Genomic DNA, 24212 nt, shown 5'->3' with positions numbered 1-24212 from the left:
AATTTTATTTCCCTTCTCCCCATACAATTTTCCTGATCTTTCCTCTCTGTGTCAGCTCTTCCTAGATGGTCTTTATGCTCTGGGCACCCCCATCTTCCAGGACACTCTGACAGTCTCCCATTTGGAACCTCTCATAACCCTGTAGGCTTTGTATTTGTTAACACAAACATGATCTTGGGTTGCTTAAATGACAGTAAAGCACTTCAATATTTCATCTTGCTTGAAGGTTCAGAAGGATCTTTTTGATGTGTGTGCATGAGCTCATATATCAGGCTTTACACTTACAGATCTTTGAAAATTGAAATTCTAATCATCAGTCTTGAGAGCTTTTGACTCTGAAGACATGAAACTCTTCTAGTTTTCATCTTCTTTTCTACAGAAGCCTCAGTAAATGGGCATGCTTAGAAACCATGCAGCTTTGTACCAGGAGACAGGCTCTCTCCTGCAGCTGCCTCCTCCCACTAATAACACTGGCAGGGAGTGGCATAGCCCTTTGTTTTACAATCCCAGACTGTGCCTGACTGGAATGGAGGTCTATTGAGTCTAGTGTCTGATGCTGGTCAAGGCAGCAGCAAATTATTTTCCATTTGAGAGAATTCTTCCTTACAGGTAGATCTCATTTTGACTTCTGGAAAACGTTTAAATTCTGCTTTCTGGCATTAAGCCAAAATAGCTGCTCAAAAGTTTCTGACTGTGAAGAATATGGTAATATTTCTGTTCTCTAGGAAGCCTGTGGTCTCATATCATGCTGGCTTCCTGGACCCAGCCATGTTCTTTGGGGGTGAACTCTACCACACACTGATATCTCCTTCAACTGTTTTTTAATGTGCTCAATTATAATAGTCTCCTTGGGTTTCTTTTATTCTACAAAACCAACATGCAAGTTCTGTTTCTCCTGTTTTGCTCTATGATTTCTAGACACTTTTATATTCCTTGTCTCTCTTTTCTTAGGTGAACATTTTTTCACTCTCTACTCAGATGTGCACCTTTCCATAGCCCCAATCATTTATCCTTCCTTCTAATTCTGTGGTGCCTTGCAATGGGATAACCTGTACTCTTCCTTTCTTCTGCATGAGCTCACACCATCAAGCAGAAGACCAACAGTTAAAATTTGGGGATGGCCTAGCAGCTCTGAGCTTCAAGTCTTTGTCACTTAGGCACCTCTTGTGTCTTTGTCTTTCCAGAGTACAGTGAGTAGGTGCCACACTTAACTCTTTGGTGGCTTATTCCACAATGCCCATTCTGTGCAAAAAGGTGACTTCAGCTAACTTGTCAATTTCTTTAAATGTCTCCCACATACCTGATACAAATGTTACCTACAATAAAGCTTTTGTTACACTTGGTGCTTCTGAGAGGCTTGGTGCCAGACTGCTGTTTTCAAAGCAGATAATGAAAAATAAAATATCTTTCACCAATTCCTCTTCAGATCATATTTTTTCAATAAAGTCGGGAACTGTTTCTCTAAGTGCATAGTCTGCCGAAGACTAAGGTGGGGTAGGAGGGACATACATGGCCTAAATGGGCTTTACTTCTGCTGCAGCTGTAGAGCTGGAACAGAGCTGGTCTTGCTGCACTTAGTAGATCATAGAATCATAGAATGGTAGGGTTGGAAGGGACCTTTAGAGATCATCTAGTCCAACCCTGCAGCAGAAGCAGGGTCACGGTGGCCTGTAAGGCCTTTGTGTAGCTAAAGTCAGGCTCCTCAGAGAGCCGCACCTGTGCTCTGCTCCCAGCCAGCCTTAGCTTTCAGCTACATCTTCCCCAGGAGAGCTCCTGGCATTCACGGCCGTGCCAGGGCCAGCAGCCAGCGGTGGCTTCGGCCACCCTGTTCCAGCAGCTCTGCATCACGGCGAGGTGGCATTCAGGTGTCGCCAAAGAGACAACATTTACTCTTCCGTTAAGCGACATGTTAAGCTTTTACAAACCGACCCTTGGCAGTGGCTCCTCAGCCATTTTCGGTCGAGTTGCTGAAATTGATAAGATTTGGCCGGTAGGGCTGGCCTGTGAGAGAGCGCCCATGCGCAGGCCGAGCTCTCCTCGCACCTCGCTCGGCTGCATCCCGCCTGATGCTGCTGCTGCGGGGCCGGTGCGGTACCCCTAGCCACGCCGAACCGCTCCGCTCTGGGCCCCGCCGGGCCGCACATGCCCAGTGGAGGGGCGGGCGCCGGCCGTCAGTCAGTGGCGGCGCGGCTGACGGGGCAGGGGCGGGCCCGCGGCGCGGAGGGCGGCTCGGACCGGCCCGCCTCGTCCGGGCGATGCCTCAGCGCGGCGGCGGCAGCGTGGGGGCGGGCGGGTAGCGGAGTGGGGCCGCGGCGCTGCTGCCCTGCCTTTCCCAGCCCGCTGCTGGCCCTTCCTCCGCCCCCTCCCGCATCCCCCTCCCCCGTTCCGGCGCCCGGCTCAGCCGCCGCTCCGGGCAGGGAGGAAGGGCTGGGAGCCGCCTCCCGCTGCCTCCGGCCGCCCCCCTCCCCATGCAGCCCGGCCCGCCGCTGGGAGCCCTCCCCGGGGGGATGTTTTTGCGGCCTCTGCCGGGATAACCGGCGCGCCGTCCGCCCCCGCCCCGGACGGAGGATGCTGCCCGCGTCGTGGCGGGTTCCGACTCGGGCAGCAGCGGCCGCGTCCCCCGCCTCGGCTCAGGGCAGCGTCGCCGGGGAGAGATGACTTCAAGGCACCAGGCGGACTGGATCCCTTACAGGTGGGGGGGAAGCCCTGCCGGGGGGCAGCGGTCGGAGCGGTGCGGGCGCGTCCAGGGAGACTGAGGCTGCTCCGGGTCGGGAGTCGCTGCGGGTCGGTGGGCTCGCGGGTTCGCTGTGCCGGAACCTGTGCCTCGGCGGCGGGGTCAGGGCGGCCGGACCCTGCGCGGGGCGCAGCCGGGAGTCAGTGGGTCCCGCCAAGGAGAGCGAGTGGTCGCCCGACCCCATGCCTGCCGGCTGGCAGGCGCTCTCGGAGCAGGGACCGCGGTCCCGCCTCCCAACTTCGGGCCGGTGCCTCTCCACGAAGTTCAGCGGCCGGTCTCTAGGGAGAGCTGTCAGGCCCGCGGACAGCGGGAGCACCCAGGGGAGAGCCGCGGTCGCTCCGCGGCGGGAGAGCTTTCCTCCCTACCGGTGGGGCCGGGAAGCAGCAGGCGGAGCGCCGCGCCTTCGTTGCGGCCGCCGTTCCCCTGGCGCGGGCGGGCGCTCGCTGCCCTTCCTGCTGCCGCCGGCGAGAGCCGGGCAGGGGGCGGCGGCGGAGCGGGCAGCGCGCGGGCGCGGCCGCCGGTTCCTCGCGGGGCGGCCGCGGCCGCTGGTGCCGCCATGGCGAGGAGCGGGATCGCCATGGCAGCGCCCGGCCGGCGGCTGCCATTGGCTCCGCCGTTGCCATAAGCTACGGGAGCCGCCGCGCGGCGGCCGCTGCCCGGGAGCCCAGTGCGTCAGCGGGCGGCGGCGGGGACGGCCCCGGCCCCGGCACCAGTCCCGCAGGTGTGCGGAGCCCCGCGGAGGGGCCGCGCTGCCCTCCTTGGCCCTGCGGCGCCGGGGTCGGATCGGCGGTGCCCATCCCGCGCGGCCCCGAGCGCAGGGATTTTGAGCGGGAGCGTTTGCTGCTACCGGAATGTCGGAATAGTTTGCTCTGACTTGCCGGTACGAGGAGAAAGCGAGACGGAGACGACTGAGCTCCGGGCGGGATGGGCTGTACTGGCGAACAATAATAAAACCATTTCCGAAGCTGCTCCTCCAAGTGACATTAACGCTATGGGGCTTTTCTTTTTTGAGGGTTTTTTTTCTAGATTTGTTTGTTTTTTAAAGTTTTCATTAAAGTATCTTTTTCAAACTGAATTATTACAGAAAGAAATCACGGGCGTTTAAAGAGGTGCTCAGGATAGACAGTGAAACGTGTCAATTTCATTTGTTTTTAAAGGTTTCATTGATTGTAAATAAAACAAGGTTAGATGGAGTAACAGAAACCCTTTTCTTTGTAGAGAATCACAGAATCAAAAATATTTACAGAGCACATTTTAAAACAGACAGCCGTTTAAGCAGGTCAGTTTTAGTTTGCCCCACTCTAAATGACAATATTTGCAGCAACCATATGCCACTGAGCGCAACATAATCACAAATAAATCACTCCTTAATACACAGGAAAAAAACCAAACCCCGGTGATAGATGCGCAAGTGGAAGTCTGCTGTTGTAATCTGTGTATTCTAATCAATAAAAGAATCTGAAAGAAAGAAATCTGATTGCAATGAACCCAAGAATATCGCCACTCTCCCAATAGCTTTTTCAGACCACGTGCTTTGAAAAGACGTAAGGAATTGGCAATAAGGCTTCAAAAATGAGTAGCGGATGCATTCTGATGCAATCTGAAGCCTTGTAATGAAGGCAAAAATACTAGAAGAGCAGCTGTTCCTGACTCTTCCCAGTAGCAGAGGAACTGTTCCTCTGTTCTCTCACTGTACACAATGCTCTGCAAAGGCTAATGCCAAAAGTTTGGAGTGGCCTTGGAGAAGGAAATAAAACATTGTTTCGGTTTCTACTTCAGTTCAGAGAACCAAAGCAGCAGATCTTCAGAGAAACATAGATCTGATGATACTTATGTCTTTTCTAATGTAATGTTATTCTTGAATGTTAACCAAATGTTTGTGGTTAGAAACTGCTTAGGACTGCCTCAAACGAAAAGGCAAACCAGCCACGCTTCTGCTTCAAAGTATCTTTAAGCTTCTAACACAGACTACTCTTAAGATGTTGACTTATTTTTGTTGACTTATTGTGTTCAGAGCTAATTTCTGAGTTAGGGGTATATCGTTGCAAATCTCATTGAACTTTAATGCATGCTTCAGGATCTCCAGGAATCAATAGTTTCTGAATGCACATGTGACTGAGATTATACATGAAAACAAGATATTAGTAATTTAGGTCAAAGTACGCTTTTGCAGGACTGAAATACACAAGGAGAGGAAGTAGCCTGATGTGCATCCCTTAGAATGGTTCATCTGCTCTCTGAGAACAAAATGCCCTATGCTTATCTACTCAGTTGCTTCAGCAGTTTGCTTACTGTAATGAGTTCAGTGTTTGCAGACTCTCAAAGCTTGGAGAGTCCCACCTTCTTTATGGCCTGGGTGGCAAGTGACAGCAAACAACAGCCACACTGCTATTGTGGGGGCTGGAGCAGAGGCTTTTGGGCTTGCTGAAGTCTGTGAAGACATATGTGATATAGCCTAAGCTTTGCTGATGTACACTGTGCTACAAAATGCTGCAAGCCTTTCCCTGAGCTTGGCAAAGTTGTTTCAACTGTGGCACAGGCTTTAAAATGGTAGCATGACTCCTAAACCCACATTGTTCCTCCTAGCAATGGAACGTACATGCAACTCTATAGCTGAATTAATTCAAGCAGAGAAGGTTTGTTTTTTATCTATAGTTAAATGTCATATTTTTCCTTACTAGCAAAATGAGCCAGAGGGAATCAATTCTGCTTGTGTGTTGTGAACAACCCATTAAGCAATCCACCTGCATGTCCAAAACACACTATGCTTCCACTTTTAAGATGCTGAAAACATTTTGGGTGAGTTAACAAAAAACAGTAGGCATTTCGTTCAGTCTCAGTGCTAGCTTTTCCATGCTGAAGTGGATAAAAGGTTCATATTATTTATGAGTTTGTGATTTTGGCATCATTTTGTCCTTAACATCTCTTCTTCTTCTTTTGCGTATTCTGCTTTTGAAATGCTAATAGTAATGGGATGAGGGGATTTGTTAGGAAATTAAATTGAGATTTGTTCTTTTAAAGTAAATATACTGCATTTGTTTTTGTGAAACTTTCATAGATAGAAATTCAAGCATATGATTAAGCATTTCATGAAGCAATGCACCAGGTACAGCGAGATAGGAATTCTTCTTTAAACTGAACCTATTTTTAACAATACTAACAATATTGTAAAGAATCAAAATAGTTTAGAGCCAAGTAAAAAAATGAATTGCAGTTCCTGTAGCTGCCCCCAGCCCCAGAAGTGACACTAAGATGTGGCTTCTTGAGGAATTATTTCACTTTGGTCTCCTGCAGCATTTTTCTGTAGAAAATATAGAGCAAAAGTATCTGGGAATCACTATAGATTCACAGGACATATTTTTTTTTCTAAAATAAAATGTTTCCATTTCATATCTTTTATTCCTGAACTAATTTTTAATTTACAGAACGTCTGAAATGAACATACTCATTTTTATTTTATGTTGGTGTGTCTTGAATAAGTGAACACATTCCTTGTACTACATAAATATAGTTAAATTAAACGATTACTACCTAAAAGTATCACTACACTCAGTCACAGTAAGGTCCCAGTCCCTACTACTGTTGTTTGCTACATTTTCACTCGCTTCTTTAACAAGAAATCTTAACACTGTAACTTAAAGAGCAGCATTTATAAAACCATCTAACCTGTACACTGAGAAACAGATAAACATTGTCAGCTGAAAAGCACATACACATAGGAATAAATTTGCTGCAAATCCCCCGAGTTCCCTTGAAGGCATCTGTGTAATTTCCCAGAGCCATGTTTTGTGCTGCTAAGCCCTCTGTTAGCCCACGGGGAAGCCATGAACTGTGCTGTGGGAGGTCTGCATAAAGCAGATTACACAGCACACGTTCGTAGGTGCGTAATACATCTTGATATGTACATGATGATAGTAATAATACACATTATTTGTGACATTTTTATTGTGCTCATTTTTCTGGGTGGCTTTCGTGAATTTGCTCTGAAGTTTTAAAGCTGTGCTTAGATATTTCAGCTATAAACAGTCGCTAGTTATTTATTTGCAAAGTGAAGGATTACAGTTGGACGAGAACTGTGGTGCATGTAAATTCACAAATCATGGCAATTAGAGTAATAATAAGGATATTTCTGAAAGTGTGATGTGTAAACAAGTCCTGCAACAGGAATGGCCTTGAAGACCAAGGGTGTCCCACGCTTGTTTCTATCCATTTATTTGAGGTATTGGGATATTATTTACCCTAAGCCTTGTCATTCTAAAAGCACTGTGCAGGTAGAGTTCTCACCCCACTGCAAGGTGCAGTTTGTGACCAAGCGCATCGCAGTGTGGGCAGGCGTGCTGTCAGCTGCCTGCTGTAGGCAAGAGCATTGGTAATTTATGAGAGCTGCTTTTTCCAAGGAAAAGAGTACAGAGAGTGTGTATCTCCTCTAAATTAGGCAGTTTTGTCTCAGGTTATTGTGATGTATAAAAGTAGCCCAGTTGTGTGCTTTTAAAACATTTAAGTTAGAACTCTCCTTTAATGGGAGTCTGTGCTCTTATATAGGGTGTCACTGCTGTATAGAGCTCCCAGTGTTAGGGAGCTGTACAATCACACCATCAGAGGCAATTGCTACTCTGAAGCTGATAGCCTATATGGACTAAGCAGGAAAGAGAGGTGAGGAAAATAATGTATCACTTCAGTTTCACCAGCAAGGGAAATAGAAACCTGTGGAAGTTGTGAGGAATTGGCTTAAATGGAAATGGGACAAGGCTCAAGGGAGATCAGCTGCAGAGCTGGGAGAGAAATCGAGTCATCCTGTGCTTTGCAGTGTGCCGAAGGTGGATTTAAGTAAGGGGATAAGGGCCTTTGCCACCTCTTGCAGGGTGTGCTTTGGGGCTTAGGACAGATAAGCAGCTGCATCAATTGTCCTGGAGTATCATCACCCCTGACACCTTTGCAGTATCAACATCCAGATTAAGACCAAAACTCATTTCATAACAGGCCAATGGGTTTCTGGTAGTGACAATCATTTACAAGCCATCTGTGCCAGATTTGGATCACAGCCGGAAAGTGGATGTGAAATGTTACATTTCCTCTTGCAGTTCCCTGAGCTGGACAGTTTTGACTCTTATGCCTGAGGGTTTTTGGACTTTCTTTAAAATGGCATCTATTTAGACATGCAAGCAGCAATTTTTCAGGAAGGTGGAAGGTTTTATTAATAACTAAAAATTGCCTTTCTAGAGAGCTGGATTTTTTTCACACTTCCTCCTTATTCCTTTTCTTCTCACACCAATGACTTTTCTTACATTCTAATTCATGCTTTTCTGCTTTTTCTCTTTATGAGCAGATTTCTTGCTCTCCTTGCCTTTTTGTCTCTTTCCCACTTTGAGATTATTGATGAAAATGGATTTCTGTCTTGCCAGCTATACGATGCCAGCTGGAGATACACTTCTCTGTAGATGTTTGCTATTTAAATTGTATTTTATTGTCTGTAACTTGTTAATAAACCCATCCCAATCTCTCATTGTACATAAGTAGTACATAAGTATTTTGTACATAAGTAGTTAGCACTGTTTAACATTTTTTAAAGCTGAAGTTATTCATTTTGTGGATAGTTGAGAATTATTTTCAGTATTTGCAGCAGATTATCCAAAGTTTATTGCTTTAAGAATGGATATTAAAATCGGTGTTTAGTTTATATCTTCCTTCCTGCTGAAGCTTTTGTTACTGTAGTATGAGGCAGCCAGTAACTGGGCTTAGGAGACACCCTTCTTGGTGCTAGTCTGTCATGAAAATGGAAGGGAGTGGGGAATGGAAGAACTGTTCTCTTGGAGTTTTGCAGTCTCTTTTATTATGATGTAGTGGCAGTACAACACTAGAAAATTCTGAAGACTCTAAACTGCGAGTATATATCTCTCTGGTTTCTGTTATCATTTGTTTAATGCTGATAGTATACATATATACAGCAAGACAGTCTTCATCTGAAGTATTTTCAATATAGGGGAGAGATACAAAATAGGAGCACAAAATAAAAGTGAAAAGATATGAGTGTTTTTTGCCATACTTTCTTTTGCTTTCATTTTTTTACAAACATATGATCAATGGGAAGTGAGGGGACAGTGACTTAAATAGATAAGGAATTGTGCCTCTAGAGAAGGGTGCATAGGGCGTGCAAAGGCAGCTATGGGAGAAGATGGAAAGATCGGAATAATTATTTTGTAACAGGATGAGTATACGTGATAAAAGATGAAACCATTTTTTTCCTGACACAGTTGGTTTACACCAGCTTGTTTTATCAAATACTCAATGGTAATGTAGCTTTTTTTTTTTTTTTTTTTTGCTTTATATGTGTTCAGTAACTGTGAAAATATTGTGGCTCATCTACTGAGTAATCTCAGTTTATGTCTACATTGTGTGTCTTTGTGACACTTAGGAAGGTCTTTAAATGCTCAGTTTGCTCTGTAATTAAATTATTTACTAGACTTATTTTAATTTTCTTCTTTTATATTAATAAGAAGCTAAAATATATCTTTACTCTTCTTTTCAGTGATTCGTGCTTTTGGATTGCTAATAAGTTGAGAGATTACATATTTATCTATTATTTATCCTTAAATGAAAAAAGCGACCCAATTTAAAACACTTCCTTTGGGGAAATGCAGTAGGGCCTTTATACAGCAGAAGATAGTAACTGCTTCTGCTAGTACAAGAACTTTGCAGAGCTGGAATGCTAATTCTATGCAGTCAGACTAATACTCTCGTGCCTGGAGGTAGTGATGCTGCAGAATCTACCACCACCCTCCACCTTCCATGTAGTTGTGTGGCTACCTGCAGGAAGCACTCACAAAAAGCAGCCACAAGAGCCTTTCTGTTGACTTAAAAGGGAATTGGATTGGTCCCACGACCTTCTCTAAGCTCGTGTTTTAGCTGAGCAAATAATGGCAAGCGTTCTATAATACATTAATATGAATGTGCAAACGCATATTATTTGTGAGTGACACACTTTTCTTGCTCTCTGACAACACAAGTGCCCAAGTCATTCTTTCATGAAGTTGACTTTTAGCTTGAGTTCTCAGTTGTTATTAAGTCTGGAATTACAGATTTCAGTGGAATCCTCATGGTTCCTGTTGAAATGCATGTTAACACAAGTTTATGAATATCATAATTCATAATTAATATAACTCATTTGATGCAGGTAATGAAACCGCAGCATGAAGAGTTTAATGGTAATTTTAATTGTAATCACAGTTCTAACTACCTGCAGGTGAGAAATTACAAGATGAAGAAATTCCTTGATTAACTTCAAATGGTGACTGCGTTGGAAATTGTATCTGCAAGTAAAATACAAATACGTCACTATTTGATCCATGTTTAGGGAAAGGAACAAAACAAGTCTGTCTTTCAAATTTGTTATCAGTTTGAAAGCAAAATGAATAAAGCTAAAGGCTCATTAACAGTACCTGTGCCACAGCAAGAAGCAAAAGGAAAATGGGTCTCTTTTTTTTTCCAGAACAAGTTGTTGCTAACCAGTACTATTACAGCAACGTTTTCACTTCTCTGCAGTAACAAAAAAACCCAACCCAAAATGTTGTATCATGTTGCACTTCTCATTTCTGAAAATGTGCGGAAATTATTGGATGTATTGTAGGAATTAAAGAACAGATAACTTGTCTGGACAATGATTTAGACTAGCTGCTCAGGTCAGGTTGAGTGTAACCTGGAAGACTAAGACACTTACTGTACCTTGAAATGCATCACACTATTTCTGGCAGATATCAGTCCCAAGACTCAAGCCAGGAGTATGAACTTCCATTAAACAACCTTTTGCGGACCTAGGGATTGCATGAACTCTTATATGCCTACCTAAAACTTTAGGTTACTTATATGGGCAAATAATACATCTTTTGGGATACTGCATCTGTCGAGCAACGTTAAATAACATTAAAGATATCTCTATGCAGCAGTGAGTCAGACCTTGATAACTGATTCTTTCAGGTTACTGAATTTTAAATCACTTCACTGACTGTTGCTGCAAGTTTAAAATATGAAAGTTTTTGTACTTGCCCTAGAATAATAATGGTGTTGTTTTATTGCCTGTCTTGAAGGCAGAACTCAGGTGCCCCTGCATATTGCGCATGGTTAAATCTGTGCAATCATAGAGTTGTTTAGGTTGGAAAAGTCCGTTAAGGTCATCAAGTCCAGCCGTTGGCCCAGCACTGCCACGTCCACCACTAAACTGTGTTCCTAAGTGCCACATCTACACATTTTTAAAATACCTCCAGGGATGATGACTCCACCACCTCCCTGGGCAGCTTATTCCAATGCTTGACAATCCTTTCTGTGAAGAAATATCCAATCTAAACCTTCTCCGGCACAGCTTGAAGCCATTTCCTTTTGTCTTATTGCTTGTTAGTTGGGAGAAGAGGCCAACTCCTACCTCACTACAACCTCCTTTCAGGCAGTTTTAGAGAATAATAAGGTCTTCCCCAGGCCTCCTCCAGAATAAACACCTGCAGCTCCCTCAGCCCCTCCTCATAGACTTGTTCTCCAGACCCTTCACCAGTTTTGTTGCCTGTCTCTGGACATGCTCCAGCACCTCAATCTCCCTCTTGTAGTGAGGGGCCCAAAACTGAACACAGTATTTGAGGTGTGACCCACCAAGTGCTGGGTACCGGATTTCTTTTATACAGGTGGATCGTCATGGCTGCCATTGCTGCTATCCCCATCAGGTCCCATCAGCCCCTGTTGCCGAATTTTAGGTCTTGACAGCTCTCTTGGCTTCTCTGGAGGTTCCCCTGGTTCAGGAACCCCCCTGTGCACCGAGATGGAGCACTCCAGTGCTGATCCTGCCAGCACTGGAGCTGCTCGTCTTGATGATTAATGGAGATATGAAGACCTCTGTAGCTTTGTTTGGTGTGGAATTGATTACATTTTTTCCTTCTATATTTGAACTCTGTGGTATGTCCATGCTGCATACTGCAGTGCAGTAGAGAGGCCCTTTGGCAAGCTGCATGTGAGCTAACACAGATATTGACAGCTGTACAACATCAAAAAGGCAGAAGTGATCCACTCCTTTGAGGAACAATGCAATTCTGTCTGTTAGGAGCTAGAGACTACCATAGTCAAATGATTTCTAATGTAAACATTAGCTTGTTTACAGTTAGCTGGGTATCTATCACAGCACAGTTGACAATGTGAATGTAACGTTAAATTAAAATGTCATTGTTTGGTCTTAACTAAGAATGTGAATTTTTGTCTGTTAAGAACCCTGGTAACCTAATTTAGGCTCTGGCTTTTCAGAATGCTAGCATAATTCTTCTTGGATATGCCAGATATATGAATTATGGAATGCTATATTAATAGCCAGTGAAACTGGGCCATCGTGTCAGTGCAAAAAGATCATGACATTGCTAGAAGTTTGAGACACCCTGTAAGATGCCTTTTAAATGATAGCTATTTCAAATAATGATATAGTGTAGTATTCTGGCACCACTGATGTAGCTTGAAAAATTGTTAATTGCTTCCTTGAGGCTTCAATATCCCTCACAGATTTTGAAGATCAAGCAAAACCAGAACAGGAGAAATTTAAATTAAATGAAAGATTCTCCCTTTCTTCCTTCCTTTCTCCCTCCCTTCCTTTTTTTCTTCCTGTTCCAAGTCTCTGGCACCTTGTGTTGTTTATTCATTTAGTGCTATATGCTTGAGGCTTTGCATGACAGAGATTGTTCTGAGTAGTACTGAAAGGAAACAAAGTTTTCCAATCCCATGCAGTCTGTGTCAGAGTAATTTCCAGATTATTCTGCTGGAAAAAATGTGAAATTATATCTTTTATCTAGTGAAATTTGTATCAAAATGGCTATGATATTGTTTCTGTGTTTTTTATTTTCACTCCACTATGTACATCTATAACTAACAATGATCGAGTCACTATTAATAATTCCCCAGGTTATTTACTTTGTGAAAGTAAAGACATTTATTTTCTTTTTACAATGACAAAATGCGTACCTCTGTGTTCTAGTGATACTCAGTTCTTAAAGAAATTAATTCAGCTTGTTTCTGTAGTTCTTTACTTTTTCACGTGAGTCCTCTGTGTCTGGGAATTTCATCTGGAGTGCTCTGTCCAGTGTGCTGTCACAGCTGGTGTTTGTTTTGGGGAGAATAATGTGCATGGCTGCTGGGAGATTGCCTGGACATAATGTGGATCGAGTTAAATTTGTCAGTAAGTCAATGGCAGTACTTCTTTATAATCTTCCAGTGCTTCTTAATCTATATCTCTTAATAATCATAAAGCAGATAAATATTTCAGCAGGGTTTCAGGTCTGTGCTGCCTTCCAGGAGTTCTCATCAAAAATACATTCCAAATTCAAGCAGAGGTCCTCCTGTCAGCAAAGGGGAGCAGGGGAGGGCAGGTGTGTTCCCTGAGGAGCAGCACGGTTGCAGGGACACACAGCTTCAGTGGTGTGGGTGAGTAGTCCCACATGGTCACCGTGTTCACCGTCATGAGGCCAACAGTCCAGACAAGCGTGCTGTGTGCTCGTGGTTTGCCACACAGAAAGATAAGAGCATGTGCATCGATAGCACTGCAATGCTACTCCAGAATGATAAACACTTTTGAAGGGTCACATAGAGGAAGCTGTTGCAGTCTTGGGCACTTTTAGCTTACTTGTGCCAGCTGGCTTTCTTTTTGTAATTCTTGGGCTGATCTCCTTCTCATCCTGTTCCAGTTTTGAGTGGGTCCTGAAAGAGCAAGATAACAGAGCCCTCCGAGTCTGACAGAACAAAGCTGAACGGTATTCATTGGATGATCCTGCAAGCTTCAGTGGATGACTGAATGACATTCAGTGCATGAATGCCTTGTAATACACCTTGTATCTTACAATAAACACAGACTCAGGGGTCGTGTGCTGAAATATTAGAGCTATGAAAAAAAATGTGCGAATGAGTGATCCCATGTTCTGTCGTTTAGACATTTTGTGCAGTGGGCAGCTAGTGTTCCATAAAGAAACCAGAAGATACTCAGTCATGTGTATTTGCCTGAGAGGAGTAGATAAACATCTGCTGATGTATAGGTGTTTATTAGACTCAAAGGGAGATCTTATTTTCACTCATTTTTAGTGGTCCAATAGCTAAAAAGATACTTTCTGCCTTACTCAAAATGCATTTGGAAACAGATTCCTGCAGTGCCAGAAGTGGTTTAATTACATCTGATGTGGTTAGAAGGGGTCTCCAGCTTTGTCTGATACAGCTTCCTCTATCTGAGAGTACATATATGCTTGTTTGTTTGTCTCCTTTTCCTGATACACACCCAGCGATTTATGGTGTGGCCATAGCTCGAGAGCTCAGTGTGGCAGGTCCCTCGGTGATCTGAAGGCATCTTGGCGTAGTGTTGCAGTGCACTGCTCATCTCATGTCTCACCCTCACACTTTGTGGGGAGCTCTGAGAGACGTTGCAAAACCTGAGGTGTATTACCCCTGTGTTTCAGACAGGGCCACTGCACATACAGCACAAGTGTGTTTTTTTCCAGGTAAAAAACTGGGTAGCAAGATCAGAGAAGGGATTATATCTGCTTTTTCTTCCACTTTGACCCTTCTGACCTCCAAAACAGATTCTCTTTTTAATTTCTTTTGTATTTCTCTTTGTCTATTTACAAGAAATCCAAATCAAGAAAATAACCATATGTATGTGGGCAAGAGAAAATGAACCCAGTAAACTTTTTTCTCAATATGTTGGGTTGGAGGAGATCTTCTACATATATATCTGTAAGAAGTGATCCTTGGATCAGTACAGCTTTTGAAGGCAGAATCACAATCATTTGTGTTTCCCAGTGTGAATTCTCATTACCTTTGTAATACTACTGAGTTGAGCTCAAATCCTTCCTTTCTGCAGAGAGGCTATTGAAGGTCTTTGTCTCTACCCAGCCACCACCTTTGTTGTGAAATCTAGTGGACTTAGGTTTACCTCTCTTTAATTTTAGTGTAAATTAATCAACTGAAGAAAAAAGATTATAGACACTATGAATACATACATTTTTCTTCCTTAAGAAGCCAAGCAAAACCCCCTCATTATACTGAATTGTCAGTGAATTTGAAGTTTGAGTACTTTGGTCAAATTTTATTACAGAAACTGTGTAGAAATGAGAATTCTTCCTGAACTTCCAGAGTTACACATGTTCACTGCTATATGTGTTGTATCCTATGCAAAATACAGCATTTAAACGTTTCATGTGAGGCAGAGAATTTAGATACTTCTCTGACAAAGACGTAAATGTTTGAATTTCGTTTTGCTTGTGTGGTATGATTTGCTTCCTCCTCTAGAAAATCAGCAACCAGTCTGATAATGACATATTCCTATTCATATTTTACTCACATTTTAATTGAAAGCGTTTCATGCGAGGGAGTTGGCAGCTTAGCAGGGTGTCCATGGACATGGCTGTATGCGGTGCTTCAGTCCCCAGCAGAGGCTGCTTTTGCTATAATTGTTGCTAACAGGCATTCTAGCAGGCAAAGTGGAAGAATTAAAATGGTAACTTCAGACATATATTAAACATATATGAAAAGGATGGTGAAAAGCCCATTCCTGTTATGATTTGCTACTGATGTGACAGCACCTGAATAGCTCTTTGTTCAGTAAGACCCCTTTACATCTTGTTCTTCCAGCCTTTGCTTCACAAGTAGTTAAATGCAAGCTTAGGACAGCCTCCTGGCAAAAAGTACTTTGTGTATCCACAAAAAGTACTAATAAACTTTTCTGTACTGTTTGTAAACACAATCCTTCTTTAGCAGTTAATCTGATCTGCTTTGGCTGCGATCTGTTTAGTTACACAATACCAAAGATGGTTTGCCTCTAGACTTTTCCAGTGACACACTGGAGCAAATCACATTGTGCTTGCTTGTTGAAAAATGGAAAGCACAAAATCCAAGACTTGTAGTATCTTGAATTACCTCAGGACCTATTTCTGTCACACTTAAACAAATCTGCTACCAAGAGCATGGCTTTCAGCAGCAGTACCTCTCCAAACCCACGCTGATTTTGAAATAAGGAATGGAAGTGGTTGTATACAGACTTTAAAAAATGTTATTATTAAAACATTTGGAGTGAGAAACAATTCGCACTCTTTCTGAATACATGGGAAGTGACATTTTCAAAAACCAGATTCTGGTTATTCTTTCTATCTTGAAGCTATTTTTCTTGAGTTGTAAACATGCAGGAAGCAATACTTCTCACGATATAATTGAGTAAGCTCCACAGGTTGAATCTACAAATTGGAATTCAGCGTAGGACTATCATTCATATTTCCTTTAAAAATCAAAGAAGGGAATAAAACCCCCCAAGCCCAGTGATCTTCTGTACATCTGAATTAGGTTTTAAAAGTGAGAGTTTGTCTATCCTATACAGTAAGTAAAGAGTCAGTAGATTTTTCCTATGTTATTTCTGGCCAATAAAGACAAACATTTTTTAAATTGGTAAATGAAGTGCAGTGTTCCTGATATCTGAATTTAGCATGAAAATAGCCATTAGAATTGCAGATTTTACTATGCATTTTGTTTGTAGGAACTGTCAAATGTACAATTTGGAATCCTATGCAATTATAATCTGATTCTAGAGGACTGTAATTCTCCCCAATATCTAGAAATATATCATTTGAGCATAAATTTTCAGTACACTCTGTGCAGGGATTAGTGGCACAACCTTAATGAGAATTCCACTACTTAATTCCTTGGATATCATGCTAGCATTGTATCCTTTATCTATTTTGAGAGGTCAGATTATACTGAATGTCTGTAATAGTATATGACTGGAAAAAAAATGCTTGTGGTTTCGTATGATAGCTCTTCATTGGTTTATAAGCCGTGATACCCTATTTGCTTAGCAATTGTCACATGGTGAAAGAGCAAAATCATACTTAATATGGGTAAGAAGAGTTTTAAAAATAGTAGATTTGATAAATGCTGAAATCTTTCTTTGATTTAATGCCTTTGGATATTTTGTTACAGTTACAGATGATAGATACCTACCAATTTAAGAATAAAACCCCAAACTAAAGTTGAGACAGCTTTTCAAATCTAATTATCTTATGCATGCTTTTTTTTAAAGAAAAGGTTAAATCTGTTTCTTTTTTTGCATTATAAAATGTTTGTGGAAATCCTAGGAGTTCTCAAAAACAATTAGAAAAAGCATGTTACTCTCTTTGTCTTTTTTTTTCTCCTTGGTTACTGTTTGATAGAACTGATGAATATTTGAAAACTAGTTTAGAAAACAAAGGTAAAAATTAATGATTTGTTGTCAGCCTTTTTTTTTGATGTTAAAGATTTCACATGCTGTAAGCTTTTTTTTTTGCAAATAGCCGTTTGAGTGGTCTCAGATGGCAATATTTATATCCAGCAATAGCAACTTTTATTAGTCTGTTCAGAATCAGAACTCTAAAAATTATGTAGTGTGCATGTATCAGTCTTCTTCAAGTATAGTGAAACCTATGTTCTAGAGTCTGAGATGTCTTGCAAGGGGGACTGATGTAGGCTCTCAAACCAGTTCCATGTGGGCTGTTCTTATGAAGATGTTTTCAAAGCTAGAACAGTAAATTGGAATATATAGTTGCAGTTAGAAATATTAATTATTTGACTCATGGTAATTAGCTCTTAATTTTCCATTTTTTTTTTAATAATCTGACAACATTAAGCTCAATACTGCAGAAGCGATTTTCATCTAGAAATCCAAAACTTTTTAGGGACATTAATTTCCAGTTCTCTGAAACTAGAAGTCTGTGCTGAGTCCTCTGCCACAGCCTTTCCCACAATTCTCATTTCTTGCTGGCAGCACACATTCTTGCATGCCTCATATGCATTGTAGAGCAAAATGTTATGTCTTGAAAGGAAGGATTGCTGTATCAATTAACTGACAATGCTGAAAAGATCCAACATTTGAGTCATACCAGTTACTGATGATAGTTTTTCAAACTATATTTAAAAGAAAAGTAGTAGCTTTGCAGATTTTGTCAGTTTTATACATATATATATATTTAGGTATATGCAGTTAAATATGAGGGAATGATGTTTTGTTCAGTTATCTGTTAAGAGATCAAGCTGCACAGAGCAGATAATGTATTAGTTTTATCAAGTCATCATGATTCTTGGTAATGACATGGGTTTTTGTCACTATAGCAAGGCATTTCACATACTTTTTGTAGCTCCACACAATATATTATAAAGTCTTGAGAAAACAATCCCGAGCAATTATTAGGCTGATCAATAACTTCATTGGAGGCAGTTTGAGAGAACTGGGTGAAGACAACTTGATAATGTTAATCAGTTAGTGGTGGTCACATCGCCAGGGTATTTTGGATTTCTTATTTGCTGAAATATTAATGGCAATACCATATCTGGAACAATGCTAGGGAAATACCCAAGGAATAACCCTCTCTCTATATGTTATATGCTCTGCCATCTGTAGTTTCCCATAAGTTTCAATTTGCAATGCACAGATGCTTTCTGATACTGCCCTTGGGAACAGTGTTTTTCAAGTGTGCTGCCTGCATTTGCTGTGAGGTTCTGATGGAAGATTTGATTAGATTTCCTAACTCAACGTATTAGTTTGAGAGTTGATTTAAACTTGAAGCTTTACACACCAGGTGGATTTGTATGTGTTTATGGTTCATATCAGGACAGATAATTTCAGCTACTGGAATCTTACATCAAGAAAGATTACTGCAACCCTGTAAACTAAAGCTTTGCATGAGGAAGTACCATAAATGGAGTCAAAAGATCACAGGGTTGATTTACATTAGCTATTGGAGTTTTCTGAGTGGACAGATATTGTTGTGGATTGCAGTTTTGTGCCAGAGTTTTGATGATAGAAGTAGGAGACTTAAAATAGCTGAAATCTACCTGTTGTGTGGCACGATAAGAGCTCAGGGCTTATTTAGTATCATTTCCTCTAGTATGCTTAGTTGCATCATCTTTGTCAGATGTAACAGAAATGATCACAGAGTAGTCAAGAAGAAGTATAATCAGGACTCTGATGATTCATAATGAAGATGGAAACAAAAATACTCCAGGAATAAATATTTGATCTGTTTTAAGTTTTTCTAATTTATTTGAAATACTTAAAACTGATATGTTAAACTAGGAATATAAATTCAAATTGCTGAGCACAGTTAATATTTCTGACAATCAAAGATGATTAAAATGGATGCAATGTACATATCTCTTACTATGCAACAAAAAGAGGTATGTTGCAAAACAATGTTGAGACTATTACTTGATGTGACACTTCCACGTACTTGCAGTGTATGCATTTTACTATTAAAAGGGCTATTTTTTTTCTGAATTTGAAAGGCAAAAATGCATGCCAACTTGTCTGGGGTTCAGTAAAATATGGTCAGAATACAGAATTATGAGTTTAATGGGATAAGTTAGGTTTTTTCCTAAAATGTATCAAAAAGTAGTATTTGCTCCTTTTTCTACTAAGTCCTATGACATGAGCTTCCATGTAGTACTATTCCTTGTTGGGCTTTTTCCTCCTGTTTATTTTCTCTCTACAATTGCATTTACTAGACAAAGTTGGAAACTGACACAGGCTAAAATTTTGCATATAGTGGTTCAGCTTTCTTGACTGGGCATCACACCCAGATACAGAGAAAATCACTTAACATAACCAAAAGAAAAATCCCCGATATGCCTTGTAATAATGCATATGTTTCCACTCAGAGAGAACAATGTATAATGGACATAATGTTACCAGCTGTGTGCTGTACCCATTGCGTTTTGCCTGGCAGTGGTATGACTCCTGTTGCCCCCTGTGCCTTCTTCCAACAGAGTGCCTGGCCTTCATAGTATCTGTGAAAGAGAGTTACTTGCCAAAGGTGAAAGATATGCCACAGAATCATAGAATGGGTTTGTTTTGGAAGTGACGTTTAAAGGTCATCTCATCCGACCCCCTTCCAGTGGGCAGGGGCATCTTCCAACCTGACCTTGAATGCTTCCAGGGGCTTGATTCTGTAGGTGTTTTATCTGTTCTATAGAAAATAGAATATTCTCTGCTGCACTGGGAGGCCTTTTTCTGTGAATGTCAGAACATACGCAGTTTCCTACATAGTGAATAATAGACTCTAAAGGAATCACTCACTGTGCAATGCCATCCAAGTGGCCAATGTGGCCTTCACTGTGAACTCTCATAAGAATGACTTATGTAATCAGAGGGGCCAGCTTTCACAGGATAGTCATTAGTACTCTTGTGAGTAAAGCTCCCATGTTTGTTGTCTGCCACTGCTTCTTGGTATCTGTTTACTTCGCAGCTGCAGAACACTCTCTGACAATGCTGTAAAGTTTTCCTACTGCTTCTCAAGTCTTGTACATGGATTCCACTGACCCATTTTTGGTTGCACACAGAAGCAGAGGAAGGAGATTGGCTTAGTTCAGAAATGGAGAATAATGCTCTTTAGGTTGTTTACTCACAAGATCGTCTTTTCAGAGGGAACTGATAAGTTAGAGAAGATGGAATGTGTAAGTACTTTCAAAATCACCTCTGAATCCTGTAGCTGTTACCATGTTTTAGAAAGGAGTGAATACTTCTCTCTCATTAAAGAAAAAGAATGTGAGGAAAATCACTATCCCAACCTTATTATTACTATGCTTTTCTAAGATTGTGTTAATACCTGGAAGACTCCATCAGAGAAAAGTCTTTTTTTATGCAGGCACTGTATATGCACATTGTGAAAACCATTGTCTGTCTCCAGAAGTTTATCATTAATAGCCCAACCTGAAAGGGTTGATGATGTACATACATCTTTTAATGCCATGTGAAATTAGTGAGAACATTTTCTTGAGATTAAATTAACATTTTTTGGGATCAGGGACCAAGAATATGATCAGACTGCATGGAATATCTCATCTACATAGAATGATGTTAGAAATAATGACTTAGTTTTCATTTTTGGGTGCAAAATCTAGGCCATCTACATCTTACTTATCTTGAAATCCATATCATTTTCTCAGGCAGCAGGATGTTGTCCAAGATTGTCAGAATTTGCTGCTAGAAGATAGCTACAGAGAATGAACTCAAACCAAAATGAAAAAAAAATGGGTTTTTTTCCCAGCGAAAGAGTACTACATTGGATTATAAAGATAGTATATGTGTGGGGGGAAAAGTGACAAAATATTTTGTTTCAGGGTTAGCATTTATCATGAAATGACATGTCTTACCTTAGAAACTGTATTCCATAGAAACTGTAAAACCACCTGTAAAAAGGAAAAAGGAGCTTGGCTGTTTAACTTCAATAACATCCCCCATTAGACCTGTAATTCTTACTGTATTTTTCTTTAGTTTGGATTATTAAAGCAGGTAAGAGAGACTAGGTAGTCTGTTTCTTAATATTGTCAATAAATAGCTTATTCATTTAAAAATCTAATAAATACAACTGTGTCACCTCTCTTGTTCTAACCTCACAGATAGGCAGTAGGATCTGTTATTGAATTGCTGTATCAGTGAATTACCTCAGATATCATCTCTTTCAGCAGCAGCATATTTGATCTGGATATTTGTGCCTGTGTTTACATGCCTACTGCAGGCACAATCCTCACTGAACACCTGCATTGACCCAATCTTGGCATCAGTGTTTTGTTATATGCCTCATGATCATACTAGTATTTTAAAGGCCAACATTGTTAGTTATGGTGCCTGTAATGCTTTGTTCTTGCATCACAAAGGTGTTTCCATGAGGATTTCAGACTTGTTTGTTAATCTCATTTTGCAGGTGTCTTGGAAGGCTAAACTGTTTACTGTAAAATAGTTCTGGTATACTGCCAACTGAACAAACCATGTTTAATAGAGCAGGTATAAGAGAGGGAGGGAAAGGAGGCAGCAGTCCTCTTACACTTGTTTTCTCTTGATTGCACTGGTTCACAGTCTGTTCTATATTAATATAGTGGAGGTCAGTTCTAGGTGACATCTTTTACCAGTGCAAGAGAGAGTCATGGTCCTCTGAGGTCCAGCAGAGAGCAGTGTATGTATAAATGCACTCTCCTTATCCAGACAATTTTTCCCCCTAGTTTCTGTTTATTTAGTTTACTGTTTGTTGTGGTTAATGTTTTGAACGTTGAAGGGTTGGATTTGTTTGTGAGTCTATCTTATTGTTTTAAAGACTGGTTGAATTTCAGCACTGAAAGAGAAATCAGACTGGCTGTTAGGGTAGGATCTTCTTCTGTGCCTGGCGGCGATGCGTTTTCAATAAATGCAGTTCCTGAAAGTCCTGTCGTTTGTCATCTGGATCCATCTCCGTTGCAGGTCATGTATCTCCAGGGGCTTTTTCCTCCTTCTCAATTTGCTCCTATTCACGTACTTCTCATCGATCTACTTTAAATACAATTTTAGCATAGTTCACATAATACCCAAAGGCCATTGTGCATGTGTTTGTGCTCCATTACCCATGTTTATTAAATTCCCCTTTCTCATTTGAAACATAGATTTTTCTCTCTAACATTGCATTCAGAGTTTGTGTGTGTTGAAGAAGGGCGAGAAGTAGTCCCATCATCCACTCCCCTTAGGTGTTGTTTTCATTACCTGCAATTTACTGCTGTGTGCTATCTTATTCATCTCTGTGCAATTGCAGAGAATGAATCTGTACAAATATTAGTTCAACTGATCTTTCCAGGGCAATAGTGTCAGCCCTGTAGTTTGGATTATTTAAAACATGCAATGTGCTTTAGGGAATAATTTTCTTTTTCTCTCATTAGATCTTTTTCTGGCTTCTTACCATCCTCTCTGAAAGCTGTCAGCCTAGACATTTCAGATCCTAAACTGTAGTTTCTTTTTCCCAGAGACTTCAGTTTTGTTCTTGGAAACGATAGCCATTGCCTGATTGAACTCAAAGCTGGATCTCATGAATACAAGCATGTCTACAGTATCTGTAGAGCTCCTGTTGTTCCCTTCGGCACTGAGAGTCTGTTGGGCTGTTTGCTCTTGGTCAGTGCTAGTTTGTTAATACATTCATCTTCCAACACATTTTTACCTGACTCTGATGATTTTTAAAAGAACCCTATTCTGAGTGATACATTGAAAAGACTTGATTTCTAGAATTTCTGTTGGTTTCATATAGCCCTGAAGTCTTAACTATTGGAGAGCTATTTTAATGAACTATGCTAATTAAAACAGCAAAAATACAGTTGTGTGGTCATGCTGACGATTTAGCTGGAGTTTAGCTTAACAATTATCTGCATGAAATTAAGAAAGAAGTTAGGAATATTTTATTTCAGTTAATCTACTTGTATAATGTACCATGTAGCTCAACTGGAACACTGATGTTTCAGTTCTGTGTGACATCCAAAAGGAGAAAGGACACTATTCGCAGAACCTTGACAGGACTTCTGGAATTCTCCCGTCCCCTGTCCTGCTTACAGCACAGTATATGAGGTCAGACCAGGTTGCTCAGGGCTTTATCCATTGGCATTTTCAGATTGCCAAGGTTGGAGACTGCAAAAACTTTGTGGACTGCCTGGTATTAGAAGGCTGTGATTACGTCTCCCTAAAGCTGTCCCTTGTCCAGACTGAATAAGAACCTCTTCCCACAGGACAAATGCTCCAGCTCAGCTCCCAGACCTCCTTGGTTACTCTCCGTTTGTCTTGCTCCAGTTGCAGGGGAATCTCTTCCCAGGTTCAGAGCTTTGTGTTTGTCCTTGTTAAATTCCATGAGGCTCTTGTTGACCTATTCCTCCAATCTGTCAGGCTTTCTGTGGATGACAGCCTGAGTATATTGACTTGTTCCCTGCAACTTGTCGTCATCTCTGCAAGTGTGATAAGGATGCACTCAGTTGTCTCCTCCAGGTCCTTGATAAAGATGTTATCTCTTGTCCAGGTACAAATACTTATCATATGACTGAGGAGGAATGGAAGAGAAAAATATTAACAAATAAAATTCTGCAATGACTTACTTGGAAAATACAGAGTTTTTTTATTGTTCTTTTTAAATCCTCCAAACAGAACTGTTGGACAAACATAATGAGTGTCATAGATCTCAATGTACGATGGACATGTATATAAAACTTACTGAAGCAAATAGGACCAACAATTCAGGAAGATCTTGTTCATTTACTGATTTTTAAGCTAGTTTGGCTGCCAGGATTTGGAAAGAAAATAAAGCATTTGGTTCTGTAATTATTTGTGCAACTACAAACTCTGTCTCTGCTTTGAGCCATCTGCCCTGCAGGCATTACTTCTAGTGCCATTTGGATCATTGGCACAGTGTAGAATCCTCTACATCTTCTTGTGTTTTGTGGCTGACTTGCTGATGATAATTCTCATACAAATATCTTGTTCATATCCCTGCCATTCCCCCCCCCATCCTTTTGCTTTATCTCTCTCAATCTTTTTAAGGGCATTCAGAACAGATGTGCAGACAGGCAAAGCGATGCTATATTCCTGGAGTGACATGCTTTTATTTACCATATGAGATTCACAGTGGAACAATTTTATCCTTCTGGAGCTTCACATAAAGAAATGTACTCGATTTCT

General features: G+C 41.2%; 1 protein-coding gene across 2 annotated transcripts in view; it reads left to right on the top strand.

Annotated features, from left to right (window-relative positions):
- Positions 1-2279: 2279 nt before the first annotated feature.
- The window catches only part of TUB (TUB bipartite transcription factor), a 66270-nt gene continuing 44337 nt past the window's right edge, over positions 2280-24212 (top strand). For both annotated transcript variants that reach the window (XM_061999603.1, XM_061999602.1), the window contains exon 1: positions 2280-2692. In XM_061999603.1, coding sequence (XP_061855587.1) covers positions 2655-2692 — 38 coding nt within the window. In that variant the 5' untranslated portion in view covers positions 2280-2654. The remainder of the gene's footprint in view (positions 2693-24212) is intronic.

Source organism: Colius striatus, chromosome 7 (genome assembly GCF_028858725.1).
Source record: "Colius striatus isolate bColStr4 chromosome 7, bColStr4.1.hap1, whole genome shotgun sequence".
NCBI classification, from domain to species: Eukaryota; Metazoa; Chordata; class Aves; order Coliiformes; family Coliidae; genus Colius; species Colius striatus.
This window is presented reverse-complemented; position numbering and strand designations above follow the sequence as displayed.